General features: G+C 48.0%; 1 protein-coding gene across 1 annotated transcript; it reads left to right on the forward strand.

The window, feature by feature from the left end:
- Positions 1 to 3490: 3490 nt before the first annotated feature.
- fosl2 (FOS like 2, AP-1 transcription factor subunit) lies at positions 3491 to 11079 on the forward strand. Its single transcript, XM_037486475.2, has 4 exons — positions 3491 to 4652; positions 6887 to 7141; positions 7463 to 7570; positions 8784 to 11079. Exons 1-4 carry the CDS (start codon positions 4524 to 4526, stop codon positions 9384 to 9386), a joined length of 1095 nt encoding a protein of 364 aa, XP_037342372.2. The 5' UTR covers positions 3491 to 4523; the 3' UTR covers positions 9387 to 11079.
- The last annotated feature ends 4694 nt before the right edge of the window (positions 11080 to 15773 follow it).

A 15773-nucleotide genomic window follows, 5' to 3' on the forward strand; every position in this document is an offset into this window, starting at 1 on the left:
CTAATATACAGAAGCCAGATTAACATAGGGAAGCTAAAATAACCAAACTTTTAGGCTTTTGTATTGTCAAAACCTTGGACACTACAAGTCCCATAATGCAGCGTGTTGGTATGATGATCCCTGCAAGGCAAGCACTCTTTTACACTTTTGACCTTAGAAACTCCCTCCAGAGCCAATGAGGAGGAAGTTGTACAACCGTTTTCACAGGAGGAGTCGTACCTTCCATCAAGTAAAGTGATCCTCATATATGGAGGTGTTGGGGAAGGCTTGTAAACCGCTTCATCTGGCACACAAGCAGAAACTGCACCACGCGGTGTTGATATGTCACGTCTGTGTCTTCATAGGCCGTCCATTTTGACCTCGTGCGAAGGAGAGCGGCTGCTGCGTTGCTCCACGCCTGAAAGGGACCGACCTTATCGGAGGATACGCAGCCAGCGAATTCCTGTCCTTCCCTCAGCAATGCCACTCCAGAGGTGAAGAGCGATCAAATTATCCCCCTGCGCTGTTGTATTCCACTGCGTTACATGCGTCACCAAGGCAACCGATAAATTAAATCATTGAGGGTTGGTTACTTTAATTCACGGGAGCTGTCTGACATCCAGCCTCTGTTCTTGCACAGTGGGAATCCTGTTCAAACTGCTGATTAGATAGACACTATGACCAAGGAGCTCATCTTTGCCACCTCATTGTCAGAGCACAGTCATATGGGATGCTTTCACTGGTTGTTCATCCATTGTCGACAGTTTGTGGGGAAAGCGCAAGTGTTGGTGTATCGCAAGTTCACCCAACTTGCAGCACCATGCAGCACGAAAGCATTGCGGCTGTGCTGTGTGTTACTGAAGCGCCATTAGCAGGGGAATAAATCCCACTGTCGGTGACGGTGATTGTTCGTTAACTCTCTCCGTGCTCCCCCAGTCAGCACTTTGGTGCCTGCGTGTGTCCTGCTGGCAGCACCTGAGCTGTGAGATTATGCTGATCACGTGGAGCTTTTATCCAGGTTGAGGTATTACAACATGACAGGTGAGTGACGCTAAAGGGAGGCACACAGAGAGAGACAGGAGCAAAAAAAACATTTTTGACAAGCCATTAAATGAGTAACTCAATGGTTTTTGTGTATTTTTATATGAACTTCCCCTTTGTACCTTTACAGAAAACTGGCCAAGCTCATGTGGTGGTTCTGAAAACTTTACATGCGTCGTATTTATATTTGTGTTTGATTGGCAAACCTTGAAATGCAGGGATTTACCTTAGACTAAAATCTATAATTGTTAGCTTTGAAAAGTAGTTTAATGTGCTGGGCAAGTGCCTCCAACTTGTACTTAGCGGGTTAAATTCAGCCCCTTTCATGTGGATGTCCGATCTGTGTCAATGCCAAATGTTGTCAATTGGAGCAATGCAAATGCATTGTGTGCAACCGTGACCCAGAAAACCAGGGTCTCCTGCTCAGGGAGGCGTGGCAGCATACGTGTGTATTGGGTGAAAGCTTCTGCCTCCCAGGGGATCCCCCCCCCCCCCCCCCATACTGTATCCTCCTGTATTAGAGGAACATCCATATAGCAAACTGGAGAAATCCACACTGAAAAAGCCTGTGGTTCTTCCTTGCATGCAATTTTGTCCCAGTCCTTCAAAATGAAGGCGCTGGATGCAGAAAGAACAGATGTTGGAGCTGCAAACTCCACTTTCCATGTCAATATGGCACAAAAATGATCCGTTTCTTATTAATACTGATACATCAACTACGCATAAACTAGTTTTCTATTTAAAAAGAGAATTGCTTGAAATGTTTCTCTCAGGCAAACCTGGACTTAAGTAACACCAACTTATGCACAACATGTATTATGGTCATTAAACCAAATATATATTACAAGAATTTGACTCAGTTTGATGATAAAGAGGTTGTTGTTTGATGTTTTGCCTGCTATGAAATGCGCATTTCATGTTCCATTCCACGTGCTACAGCCTCTTCATACAGCTCTGTATGCCATTTAGCCTTAATGTCGCCAAGAACCTCATTTCAATATTGCCATTTGTTTCACCGCCCCCGGACAAAAGCATTTGACTGCCCTTAATTTACAATCTGCCATCCGGTACGGGCAGACGAGCTCTTGGTTGCGGCATTAGGGCCACGTCAACCCCGCTTGCGTCACCTGTAGCGGCCTGCTTGGGACACCCCCACGTGCACCTCGCCCGTTGAACGTCATACCTGCGTGGACTCCACGGCGCGTTCTACGGTACCGATGCCTATGAGGTGTGACGGAGGCACACCTACGAGTCCACTGAGCACGACCTGCGAATCAGCCGAGCCAGGTGCGCGCACGCATCGACAAGCACACCTGTTCACGTGACCTCATGGCACCACAATGGCCGTTTGTTTGTAACTTATGACGGATTGGATCAAAGACGTACGGCCGTTACATATCCTTTACTTAAAGGATCCAAATTGGACTGGTACCAGGAACAGAACTTGTCTCAGTGCCAAAATCGACCCAAATCGACGCCGACGGGTGCGTCTCAAATTTTATTACAGCATTAATTATAGGACTATGGCGGATTAGAGCCCCCCCAGCAATTTAGCAGGAAACTGTGTCGCTTAGCAACACCGTCGCCCGCTCAAAAAAACTGGGTTGCTGGTGGATGATAAACGTTAATCATTCATTAATATCGTTGAAAACAAAAGGTTTACTGGACGTCTGCGTGCGGTGCGTCGTGCGGTGCGTCGCGTCCCGCGGGGCGCCCAGGTCAAAAGGTACCGCAGCGACAGGCTCACACTAACGCCGTCTCCCCTTCGGAAAGGGTGACATATTGGAAGGGCTGTAGCTACGGTGTGATTGACGTGTTCGCGTTATGAGCAATATAAACTCAGCCGCTCCGCGGTGGTCACCTCAGAAAACCCCCCTTCAGATTGTTTTCCTTCGACCGAACTTCCCCCTGAAACTTTTGGTGCCAGTCTTTCTGCCAACGACACACGCCGCAAAAATAAACCAGTGAGAGCTCGCTGTGGTGATGCAGATTAAAACAGGGGCCGTGGCATATTGGATTACGCTTATTACGTTACTTCATCCCGTGTAACGTGTCACATTGTGGGCGCCGTGCCCTTCTTCGGGAGCTGTGTCCGAGTCACCATTAGCGCACATGTTTCTGCCCTCCCGCCGAACGGAAACTCGCGCTCTCCAAGCCGCATCGTCGTGGACTTACACGCAAATGCCCACTGTGGGAGCAACGCGTCCGCTCGGCGTGAGCGCTCTTTGATAACAGAGAGCAGAGGCTCATGGGAGCCGTCTTCACGTGGTCCGTGCAAGCGCGTGGCCCCCTGCTGCGCGGGGCATGCTACGCTCTCACAGACGCGGATGTGCAGTACATTGCAGCACAGAAAACCCCACGCGGTATGATTTTCCTCAACGCCGTGGACTCAACGTGTGAGAAATGGCGCGCGCGTTGCACGGGCTCCTCACAGCTTCTGGTTTTCTGCACACATGTCAAGTTTTAATAATTCCATTTTCCTTGCAACGCGCAGTAACCGGACTCCGGAGTGCAGCGCGCGAGGGGAGGGAATCCCTCCGGTGTCTGACGTTCCCTTTTACCAAGGAAACCCACACGCGCTCTCTGACGCAACTGCCCATTTTTGGAAACATGCGTCAATGGGCCGAGGCAAGTCGGACCAAACAGTGGACGGCACAGCGGGCGCTGACGCTCGTATCAAGAAATAAACCCGTCCACATGTGTCCGGTCCGCTTGGACCGTGCCCCTCGCGCTCCGGTTCGGTGTCCAGCGTGCGCCTGGCGACGGATGCTCACAGCGGATCTGTCTCCAGCGCTGCCTTATCCAGAGCGCGACCCCTCCCTGGGAGAAGTTGCAACGCCCCGGCCGTGACGTGGGCTGTTCCGTTGGTGTTGAAAAGCCGTTGCAGTTTCTTCATAGTGCCATTGAAGTGAGTCATCTCTAGGAAGTGTGGTTGGAAGAAGAAAAAAAAAGGAAAAGACAGGCGGAAAAAAAAAGTTCGAACTGAGAACGCAGAGCTGAGATAGTGCGCAGAGTATCAGACGAGGCGACGGGAGAGAGTCGGACGGTCATCCGGGCAGAAGCCTTGAAAGCGAGCGTTAACCTGCGTGAGTCACCGTCACTACAGACCCGCTCGGCCCGACCGGATCCGCCCGGGGAAGGTGTCTGCTGACTTTAGCCTGAAGTTTGCGCACCTGAGAGAATCGACAAGAGCGTCTACCTGCGGCCCAAGAAGAATAAAACGCACAATTAGAAAAGAGCCCGCACGAGCACGGATAAAAGTACTCATTCTATCTAGCGATATCCGTCAGATGCTTTAGTTTAGTTTACAGGAGCGTGATCGCACTTTGTCTTTGCCAACTCTTCTCTGGATATCCTCAATTAACAGCTGCTCGGGTCAGAGGATTTCTCTCTCTCTCTCTCTCTCTCTCTCTCTTTTGGTGCCTTTTTAACTGCGAGGATTTTAACAAGAAAACGAGGGGGCGGCGGGTTCAGATCTCAAGCGGGCCCCTCTTTCCTGGATCATGTACCAGGACTACTCCGGGAACTACGACACCTCGTCCCGCGGAAGCAGCACGTCTCCCGCCCAGCCAGAGTCCTTCACGAGCGGCAGCAGCACGATCGGGAGTCCGATCTCTACCTCAAGCTACCAGGTAACACGGCGGGCTTCCGAGACATCGCCTATAAATAAGCCCGTAATCGTGGCAATATCAGGTGCGCGACATCGGGAACATGCACGCCGTCTCCCGTGGATTGGTCTGTTCACGGCACCAGTCGATATCATTTCTTAAATGCATTATCCGGGTTGCTTGGGGTGGGGTGGTGGGGGGCGATCGGGCTGAACCCAATGACACGGATTGTATCGATAAATTCACGGATGGAAGACTCGATCCCTTTACAAGTGATTTATAATTCTATTTGAACAATGTCAACGTCAGATGTGCTTTTGATCAAATCTCAAATCCGCGCACTCGTTTGTGCGCACAGTAAATGGCAAATAACCTACGTGGTGATTTTGCACATGTAAATGAAACTCCACATTTTCCTTCCATATAATTAAAGTTCAGACGCTACTGGCTAGGGGCGGGTGTACCTGCGTGCAGGAAAAACACAACGATTTAATTTGAAATAGCTTGGAAGTGTTAATGTCAGGTCCACCATCCCTTTCCGTCACTCTAATCTCTCTTATCCGTGCGTTGAACTGTACGGGGGGGGGGGTCTTTGCACTTGTAGAACCCCAGTGGAGACGGCATTTTACGCACATCACAAGGAAAATCGCACAGTACTACACGGCAGTAACCTGTGCGCTATTTACACATTGCGCCAGTTGGGTGAATGCAACAGGCAAGTCCCGCTTCATGCATTGACAGAAGGGCCGGGATGCGACCAGCTGCACTCTCGGAGAACGCCAGAGACCGTTCTGCAGTTGCAAAACATGATATAAATTCACTTAGGTGGTGGTTGGTGGTGACGACGTAGTTGTCCGATTTTCTTCGATTCCTCTCCACATGTCGGACTTCTTCCAACTTCATGTCCTGGCACATTTTCCACACATCCTGCAATCATCTCCTCGATGTCATCAGACGTCTCGTCCCTCCTCAGCGAGTTACTGTAGGTCTGCCAGAGGGATGCTATGTGGACACCGTGCGAAAATATTCACAAATGCTATTAATCATCCGGAGGAGGCTTGTTTGTTCGCTCACGGTTAATTGTCGCTGTAGTGCAACATTACGGTAAAAGACTTTTGGCCCGGATCTGTCATTGCTACGGTTCCCTGTAATCACACTGTGCCGGTCTGTTTCTCATTACGGCGGGCTGGAACAGGACTTTGCTATTCTTTAGCAGAGACATATCAAAGCACAGCCTTTCCCCCCTCTTTTTTAATTAGACCAATAAATCATTTAAAATTAGATCTGTAGATCAACTACATTGGTGGTTTTCTGGAATTACTGTCATAACTAAATAAAAAATGTTTAGTGTGATTTACGCTCCATACAATTATTTACTCTTACTTTACTCTTATTTTGAAGCCAAACTTCACGATATTCTGGCAAACTGACCCCCCCCCCCCGCTAATAAACCACCCCTTACTGGAACTGCTTGCGTTTCCCATGTGCTTAACGAATCCCATACACTGTGAGTCACCAGGATAAACAAAGTTCCAACAGGCTGCCGGGATGTCCAGCGGAAAGTTGGGAATAGCGGCGATGTGAAGACGTGCGTAATTTACGCGCAGGGTCAGCCCGTCCGTGCGTGGACTCCTACGGAAGGAAGTTATACTGAGCATAGAGACATACTTTAGACATCTTAGCAGGATTTGATCTGTAGAGGTTGGTGCCAAAGATATGAACTGCTAATATTTATATCTTCTTCGTGGCGGCGTCGCTACATTGCATGAATAAATAAAATAAATTCCAACATTTAAATCATTAAATCGTCATCACTTATCGTTTTGCTTCCCAAAAAACACAATAACATTAATACAGTTATTAACTGAAAAAATGTACTAATAAATTAAAGTCCATGCCCCCATACAACCCATTATATTAAATCCATCCAGTCTACATTAGTGTGTACAATCATGTGCACTGTTCAGCGCAGTGCTCTGTCTCATGGTTATTGTAGTAAAAGGAGATGCTGAGGACACCTTGGGCTTTCCCTGCGTGATTCACAGCATGTGTCACTGTTCCACTTCAGGGGTTACATACACCGTGTTTGGCCTATGTTGGATTGAATCATTACTAGAAGCTGGAAAGTGTGTGAATTTGATCACAGAACCTTCGGATGCTTAGCGGGTACTGACCCGACCCGCTTTACCAGGAAAGTCTCCTCTGATGTGACCGCGCGCCCCCTCTCATCCCATCTCTCTCGTCCCCCCTCCCTCCAGAAGTACAGGGTCGACATGCCCGGCTCCAACAGTGCCTTCATCCCCACCATCAATGCAATCACGACCAGCCAAGACCTGCAGTGGATGGTGCAGCCCACAGTCATCACCTCCATGTCCAACCCTTACTCCCGCTCCCACCCGTACGGCCACCACCTGCCCAGCGGGCCGGGGCTCATGGGGCACAACACGCTGGCTCGGCCCGGGGTCATCCGCTCCATCGGGGACGCCAGGGGCCGACGCAAGCGGGACGAACAGGTGAGGGACTACTTTGGACTCCATGAAATGCTGTTTCAATAGTTAGATGTGGGTTCCTTTCTATAGAGAGGCCTCTGACAAATACCTTTCAACAACAGGTGTGTTCGTCCTGAAAACAAAAGCAGAGCACCATAACATAGCCCATCTTGGAACAGTTAGTTTGTCGAACATAGAAGAAGCGAGTGAGTTTTATTTCATCACGCCAATATCACCGTTCCCTCAGCCAGCCGGTACTACGCGGCCTGTGCTGCCGCTCCGAGCGTTCGTCCATCGAACGGCTGGTTTCTGACCTGCCGTGTTCCTCCTCTCCTTTGTCCTCAGCTCACACCGGAGGAAGAGGAGAAACGAAGGGTGAGGCGCGAGAGGAATAAGTTGGCGGCCGCCAAATGCCGCAACCGCAGGCGAGAGCTCACGGAGATGCTTCAAGGGGTGAGTAGACGCTTATTGGTTTCCCCTTCCATCACAGACGCCTTCTTCTGATCTTCTTCTTCTAACACCTCCAGCTAATGAACATCCTCTGCTTCTGCTTCCTGTTTTTTTTTGGGGGGGGGGGGGGGGGGGCATTTCTCCTTGCTTGTGCTAGGAAAAGAAAAACATTTGAATGAAAAGTAACCAAAGAAATGATTTTGACAGAGAGAATATCTTCTTACGGGTTGAGATTTTTTTGAGGACTGGCTGAGCACGCCTAAATTGAAAAGCTTGCATTACTGGTTGGACTCTCGCCGCGTCGCTGAGTGCGAGGCCTGAGCGACGAGATGACAGGCGATGAAAGGCTTTTTGTCTCGGGCAGCTGCAGACAGAGGTAGGGCTGTCTCGCAGGATCTAAATGGACTAATTAGCTGAATTACAGTGAGGTGGAGCTTGTCAGGCCTTTAAAAAAAAAAGAAAAAAAGGCAGGAATGGAATTTGCTGTAGGCAGCTGTCTCCGTAAATGAACGACATTTTGTAAAACGGGGCCAATTGCTTGTCTCAAAATCCTGCATAGAAACTTACACACACACACACACACCACAGCCATCGCCTCAAGGGAAAGACAAAAAAAAGGCTCTCTGTCTTCACAGGGCTTTTTTTTCTTCAAAATTCCAAATAAGGAAGTGTTGCTTTCCCAGTAAAAACTCCGAAGCAGTATTCCTGCAGCCACTCCTCTGCGACTGAAGTGTCTCGGTAGGCACCTCCCCTGTCTCCTTATGTGCTACTTCCTCATACCTTTGCCTGTGAGTCAAAGTTCTCAGACAGCATGTCAGCTTATCTATATCTGCCGAAGCTGTTTATGGCTCTTTTGTCCTGTATGTGTGCTCATTCATGCAGATCTCATATCTGCTCTGCCTCGTTATCGGGGAGTCCCACGAAGCAGAGAGGCTTTGAGATTTTTCTTGGAAATGGAAATGGCCCAAGACAAGTTTTTGATTGTGCCTTTCTGTGGTGAACAGAACTCAGGCGAGCAGACAGCGCCCTCTTGTGGCAGCAGTCACACGATGTGACCACCGGCTTGTCACAATTTTTGGAGTAAATTTCCTTGCTTTTTTATTAGTATGCCGGAAAAAAGTCTTAACTTATTGGTATATCGATCAAGTCCAACATTTCTTTTGTTCAGCAGTGCATAGAGCAACCTACTCAACCGTACTTCTTGTTTCTCCTGCAGGAGACCGAGAAGCTGGAGGAGGAGAAATCGGACCTGCAGAAGGAAATCGAGAACCTGCAGAAGGAGAAAGACAAGCTGGAGTTCATGCTGGTTGCCCACAATCCCGTGTGCAAGCTCCCCATCGACGATCGCCACCAGCAGCACCACCAGCACCAGCACCAGCTCCATCAGCACCAGCAGCAGCAGCACCATCATCATCAGCAGCAGCAGCAGCAGTGCGCCCCCCTCCCGCTGACCATGCGCCCCAACATGGCCGGCCGGCCCCACATGAACCACGTTGTCGTGAAGCAAGAGCCCGATGAGAACAATGAGGCGGGCAAGACCCAGCGCTCCGTCATCAAGCCCATCTGCCTCGGCGGCGGCGTGGTCGGCGGCGGGATGTACTGCGCGGACGGGGACAGTCTGAACACGCCGGTGGTGGCGGCCTCCACCCCGGCCGCCACGCCCAACGCCCCGAGCCTCATCTTCACCTACCCGAGCATGCTGGAGCCCGAGAGCCCCTCGCCCTCCTCCGAGTCCTGCTCCAAGGCCCACCGGCGCAGCAGCAGCAGCGGGGACCAGTCCTCGGATTCCCTCAACTCGCCCACCCTCCTGGCCCTCTGAGCGGGGGCCGCGCTCGGCACGGCTGACAAACGGACACTGTGGCCGACGGCGAGCACGAGGGCCAGCTGAGGCTCCCCTGCTCGCCCTTCGAAGGGCCCGCGAGCACGTTCAAAAGGTGCAGACCAAGCTGATCCCCCCCCAACCCCACACCCCCACGCCCCCCCCGCAGGGAGACCCACAAGGGCTACGCCGCGTGTTTCTTCTTGTTCTGCTTTGGTGTACCTTTTTTGTTGTTGTGCACCTATCCTAAAGAGAAGTGTCCTACCTTCGCCATTTCAACTCCAGAGTGTCGACTTGTTTACTGGGAGACGATTCTGAAGAGAAACACGCTGCAATCTGCTCACTGGTGAGTCGACGTGACCGAAAGCAGTGAGCGCGTTAATACATATATATATATATATATATTTTTCTGCAAATGTTTCAAAAGCCATGGGGCAGACACTTGCACTCCGCCAAGACAAATCAAAAAATCCCTAAACGAGGTCCGCGCTTTCTGAGGAGAAAAAGGAGACAACGAGCCAAGACTCTTTTTCCATTTTGAGTTCCCAACTTGGACTTTGATTCAGGAATCGATACGAGCAGTGTGTTGACATTTTTGACACTATTACTATCTCTTTAACCCTACCTACGGCCCGTGCTGATTCCCTTTTACCCCGTGTTCTGCTGAGACATCGTTCTCTCCTTAAACCGCCTGTAGAAAAGCAAAATGGCCGCCTGCGCGGCGCTCCTCGGTGTTGCTAAGGATTACGAGCCAATCAATGACTAGTTCCTCAATACTCTATACCTTCTATTTTTGCCATAGCGGCTTGACTTTACAGTGGTATTGTTGTGCTTTTCCTCAGTGATTCTGTACCTGAAGTTTTACAACCTGTTTATGACAAAGTGTATGTGATTTACATTGATGTCAGGGATGTCTCTCATGTGTAGTAGAACCCAACGTGAAGAGCTTTGCGTGACTGGGCGGCTGTGAGGTCTAGTGTTGCAGAGGCGGTGATACACTGTATGCCGAGGGAGGACTAATTAATTTCCTCGCTGTGTCACGTCTGGGGGGAAAAGGTTTGACTTTTTCCGCTCAGACGATACAAAGGTTTGAACAAAGGCCTCCTCCTCCATTCTGACCTTCTGTTCTGTGTCTTGCACATTCTCGAGATTAAGGCCTTACAGCCTCTCGGGGAGGTCGGGTTTCAAATGGCCAAAAGAGAGGTTTGTTTGACACGCGTAATCCTGTAATTTGTCCGTCTTTGTCTAAAAAAAGAGGGAATCTTGCTCAAATTTGGAGAAGAAAAACAACAAAGCCACTGTGGTCTAGACCGTCTCCAGCTGCCAATGATGTCAACCGTGTTTAGACTGTGTTTGTACATCTGTCTCTTTTAGTAAAGACAGTCAATGATGTTTAAATCCAAGTCAGACGTGCTGATTTTTTGCGGGTGTGTGAACGTATGCCAACAAGGAGGTGCTCCACGTAGTGGAGGCTGTGCCGGCTTTAAACGATGTCCACTATCTTACCGGAAGGGGGCGATTTCTTTTCTTACAGCTGGCCTGAGATGAAAGAGAGGACACCGCGTGAAGATTTAATATCTCTGATTCTAAGAAGCACTTCTCTTTTTTTGTTGTTTTTACTTGTGTGTATCTTTAAAAGGGATGAGGGTTTTCAAAACTGTGCACTGAGAGGGACACAACAGCGATGTTCAGGGGTGGGTGGGTGGGTGGGGGGGGGGGGTCGCTTAACTTCATAAACATTCCTAGCGTCAGTGGTTTAGAAGGGGGATGTTGTCTTTACTCTGAACTGTTATTAGAGGAGAAAAAGTTGTGCTTACAAGAAGTTTGGTTGTGCCGGATGCAGAAAAACAGACTTTGCGATTCAATACAAGCTGCTGCTACTTTGGAAAGAACACGTCAGCTGTTTGTCTTCTGATGACGGTGGGTTTGACATCAAAAAGGAGAAAGGAGGGAGGGAGGAGTGTCTACGATCCTGTATGAGAACATAAAGAGTAACCAAAAACATTACTGTGGGCGAGTCTGACATGTCTGTATGTTGATTCTGCAGCCCCTCGACACACATAGGAAAGCCATTGACTGTAGATCTTCTGCTGTACATGTCATTGACTGTCCGTCGCCTGTTTTCAACTACTATTACTTCTTTTCCAAATGCTTTAACTGTTCAAAATGATTCAAAAGGAATAAAAATAGCAATATGTATAGCAGTGTTTGTTAATTTAAATGAATGATGATTAAAAAGAGATGATTTTCGACCTGAAATTGTGCTGTTTCGTTCGTGAGGATGCACTTACAGAGGTTAACTGCCAAAACACGTTTTCATAATACCACCATTCTGTTTCTCAAGTTGTCCTATTGAGGAAAGAGTATTTGACACAAAAGACTGCAAACTAAAGCCCACGTTAACACCAGGTAGCTGTTTTTTAAAAGAACACGAGAGCTAAGACAAGAAAGCCATTTCAGAATTCATTCACAGAAACATATCGTTGTGACACAGAAATGAATAAAATTCCCAACAATATAAATCCTATTGATATTATTTCGCATGCCACATTTCTCGTGGTGTATTTTGAAGAACAGATTCAATTTAATTTATAATACATACAAATATATTATACAAATATAAAAATATTATATTTATCTTTTTTATTTTTTTATATGACCGTTACACTTATGGAATGCCGTTTTAGTCAAAATTAAATAAATGAACAAATACACGGTAATGCATAATGACACTGCATTTCATAATAAATAAATGAATAAAAACACGGTAATGCATAATGACACAGTATTTCATTTCACGTTCTTATATGCAAATCAGGGGGCGTGGCTATCTATCACATTCAGAACAGACAACGGAGACGTGTGCAAAAAGGGCTGGCTAAGGCAGTGTTTCTCAACTGGTGGGCCGTTTGTCTGTAGCTGTCTTTAGCTGCCGAAGTCGGAACCGCAAGCCCTAGTACTTCCAGAAAACCCTCAATATGTGTCAAAATAGTATCTGCAGATAACCCATGTTGATCGATTTGATCCGCTAATGCTAGCATGCTATCTCGGAGCCCACCGATGTCTTCCATTATGTCAACACTCTCACGTCCCTTAGCCCAGTAGTTCTCAACTTGTCTGGCTTCGGGACCCACCTTTACCCCTTAATGACAAGAGGCGACCCAATTCGATCGGGGGGGGGGGGGGGGGGGTGCTTCCGCGTTCGCTAGCGGTGTCGACGGCACACGGCTCTGTCGTCTGTTCTGAATGTAATAGATAGCCACGCCCCCTGATTTGCATATAAGAACGTGAAATGAAATACTGTGTCATTATGCATTACGGTGCCATTATGCATTACCGTGTTTTTATTCATTTATTTATTATGAAATGCAGTGTCATTATGCATTACCGTGTTTTTATTCATTTATTTATTATGAAATGCAGTGTCATTATGCATTACCGTGTATTTGTTCATTTATTTAATTTTGACTAAAACGGCATTCCATATACACTGAGCATAACGCTTTAGAAGAGTAAGACTGTATGCAATAGATTGTAGTTCATGCTCGTTGTGTAACGTACTACTTATATTACACCACTAGAGGGCTGTAGTCTTTAGTCTCCACTCTTCTGTTCAGCTGTCCAACTAATTCATCAGTATGAAACAGTCCAATCATAAATCCTATTTGGCGTTAACTGTGTTAACTCCTATAATGGTTGATGAACGGGGGATTTAAGTTAGTAGTTAATAAAAAATAAAAGAGGAATAAAAGGAATTAAAAATACATTTTCATGCTCAATTAACGGATAAAGTGTCTCCTAACGTTATAATTCTCCAGCAGGGTGTAAAAGTGAACTGGCAACCATGAACTCAACTGGGAAATTATTTTCACTCACAACAAATGGCAAATTGATTCGAATTGAACATCGTCTCCGGTTACGTATGTAAAAATGCTGTGGGAACGCCTCTGCGTGACCGCGTCATGAAGCACGTCTGAAGTCTAACCAATGGCGAGCTGGTACGACGCCGGGACCAGGGCGCTATAAAGGGACCCGAAAGGCAGGACCATTCATCTCTGAAAGGCCGAATCAAGTGCCACGGGCAGGCCGGGAGTATGGCAGAACGCTTTACGCAGCGTCTCGTTCCCTTCAGGGAACGAAGGTTACATACGTAACCGAGAGACGTTCCCTCTCAGGGAACTCAAGCTGCGTAAAAACGCTGTGGGAACGCAATACCCACTCCACCATATGAGCAAATGACCGTGGTGTGAAGTTAGTGCGCACACTCAGACGAGAGCACCTGTGCTCAGGTGAGGGTCATGGTCCCCGACAGAAGGGCTTTTGAAGCCGCCATACCCCAAATAGAATGGGCCCGGACACCCAATGTGCGGGCTGGCCGGCCGATTGATATGCAAGTGTGATGTCCTCGACCACCCACTTGTGGGCTTCTAAATTATTACGACTGGTCCGACGTCAGGAAGGTGGTCCTACGTGCTGGGGAGAGCACGCTTTTTCTGGTGTTGAGTCTCAGCCCCAGACGGTTGATGTGGACAACCACAACATCTCGATGTTGGGCCGCCAGCCGCTCAGAGGGCGCTAAAATCAAACTGTCGTCTATGTAGTTCAAAATGCGGATGACCTGGAGACGCAATGGACCCAGAGCAGCATCCACGCATTTGGTGAACGTACGGGGCGAGAGGGCTAGGCCGAACGGAAGAACCTTGTATTGGTAAGCTTTATCCCCAAAAGCGAACCCCAGGAACTTCCTGTGTCGTGGGAGGATGGGAATATGAAAGTAAGCGTCCTGAAGATCCACCGTAACAAACCAGTCCTCGGACCTGATTTGTGCCGCGATCTGTTCCCGGCCCTAATTTTAAAAACAAACAGTGACACTGTGAATCATTGTGAGTTCTGGTGTCTCTAGTGGAATCAAAGCTGACCTTCCTGATCCACATTTGGGATTTGATTCTCTGTCCTCAAGGTGCCGTGTGTCAAACGTGTTTATTTCTTCCGGGATTTATTCTGCACTCAGCTGAGGAGGACCCTCAGACTGGTTTAGCTCCATAGGGAGTCGGTATGGATCCTCTCAATTCACACGCGGGCATCAGCACACATGTCGAAAAAAGTGAAATAAGGATCACAGCATAAAAGTAGTGAAATCAACTAGGGCTTTATTAGAAATGCCATTATATGACTTTACTTGACCTGCAATTCTATTATAACGGTATGGAACGGTTGTGGATGCCAGCCTGAGAATCTATGAGAATTGAGGTTGGATTCAAAAGCATCAACAGGTGTGTGGTGGAACAGTGCAGGGAGATAGCAGGAAGGCTGAAGTGTGGAGGATCCTCAGTTCAAACCTGCTCTCTCACAAGGAGGGTTTGGTTGCAGTCAGGGCTTCAAACTGTAAACTTTGAAACAGTTTTGAGGTTTAGTAAACAATACCAAGGTCTAATATGAGAAACGGACACAATGAGGCATGTGCTTGAATAGCACAAGGGAACAACTGAAGGGCTGCAGGCTCCAACCTGCTGTCTGAGGTTGTGGGTTCATGCCCCTTCATGCAGACATCACTTCTGCTTTGAAAGAGTTTTGAGGTTTGAGTAGCAGTCTCAAGGTTAAATACGAGAAACAATTAATTTGTGCATGGTGAGGTAGTGCAGCACAAGAGCTGAGGAGCTACTGTCCTTACCCTGTAGGTTGTGGGTTCAAGCCCAGTCTTGGGTTTGAGCCTTTGGCTTTACTTCAGGTTTGAGTAGCAATCTCAAGGTTAAATACAACAAACAAATCATTGGTTAGTGTGTGGTGAAGTAGCACAGTGGAAGAGCTGCTGACATAAGCCCCTGGCCTGCACTTGAAGGTTGTGGGTTCAAGTCCAGATGTGGAAATAGCATTTAAAAAGAGTTTTGAGGTTTAACTCACATGCTCAAGGTCAAATAGGAGAATCAAAGTTGCCAAAATGTGACCAGGACTGGTAGTGTAGGGGTGCAAGAAGGAGCCGAAAGCCTCTGTAAGTGCTGCCAGTGGGTTCAAATCCTGCTCCTGCCAAGTCTTGAGTGCACTACCGCGGAGGTAGTTGTGGGGGCATTGTCCCCACTGGTTGTTTCAGAGAAGTGAACCCTGGGGGTTATGCAGAAACACAAGGCGCGTTCACTTGAGTTATGATGGCATTGTCAAGAATGATGAAGAATCTTTTGAATGATGATGAATTGACTAAATTTGATGTTAATTGCTTTGCTTTTAGCACTTATTAGCCATAGCTACATACGGGAGAGAAGGCCGGATGAGTCAGTAAAGATGAGCAGATGTGTCTCATTCAGTGGTCACACTGACATGAAACTTATTACAGCCTCTGAGGGCATTTTTCAAGACAATCACATGTTTGTCTACTTCAGGGCATCCTGTGGA

The sequence above is a fragment of the Pungitius pungitius genome, chromosome 14 (genome assembly GCF_949316345.1).
Source record: "Pungitius pungitius chromosome 14, fPunPun2.1, whole genome shotgun sequence".
Classification (NCBI taxonomy): Eukaryota; Metazoa; Chordata; class Actinopteri; order Perciformes; family Gasterosteidae; genus Pungitius; species Pungitius pungitius.

Coding starts and splice junctions, on each gene's coding strand:
- fosl2 (XM_037486475.2), top strand. CDS start 4,524: ATGTACCAGGACTACTCCGGGAACTACGACACCTCGTCCCGCGGAAGC. Junction 7,142..7,462: donor GACGCAAGCGGGACGAACAG/GTGAGGGACTAC, acceptor CTTTGTCCTCAG/CTCACACCGGAGGAAGAGGA. Junction 7,571..8,783: donor TCACGGAGATGCTTCAAGGG/GTGAGTAGACGC, acceptor TTTCTCCTGCAG/GAGACCGAGAAGCTGGAGGA.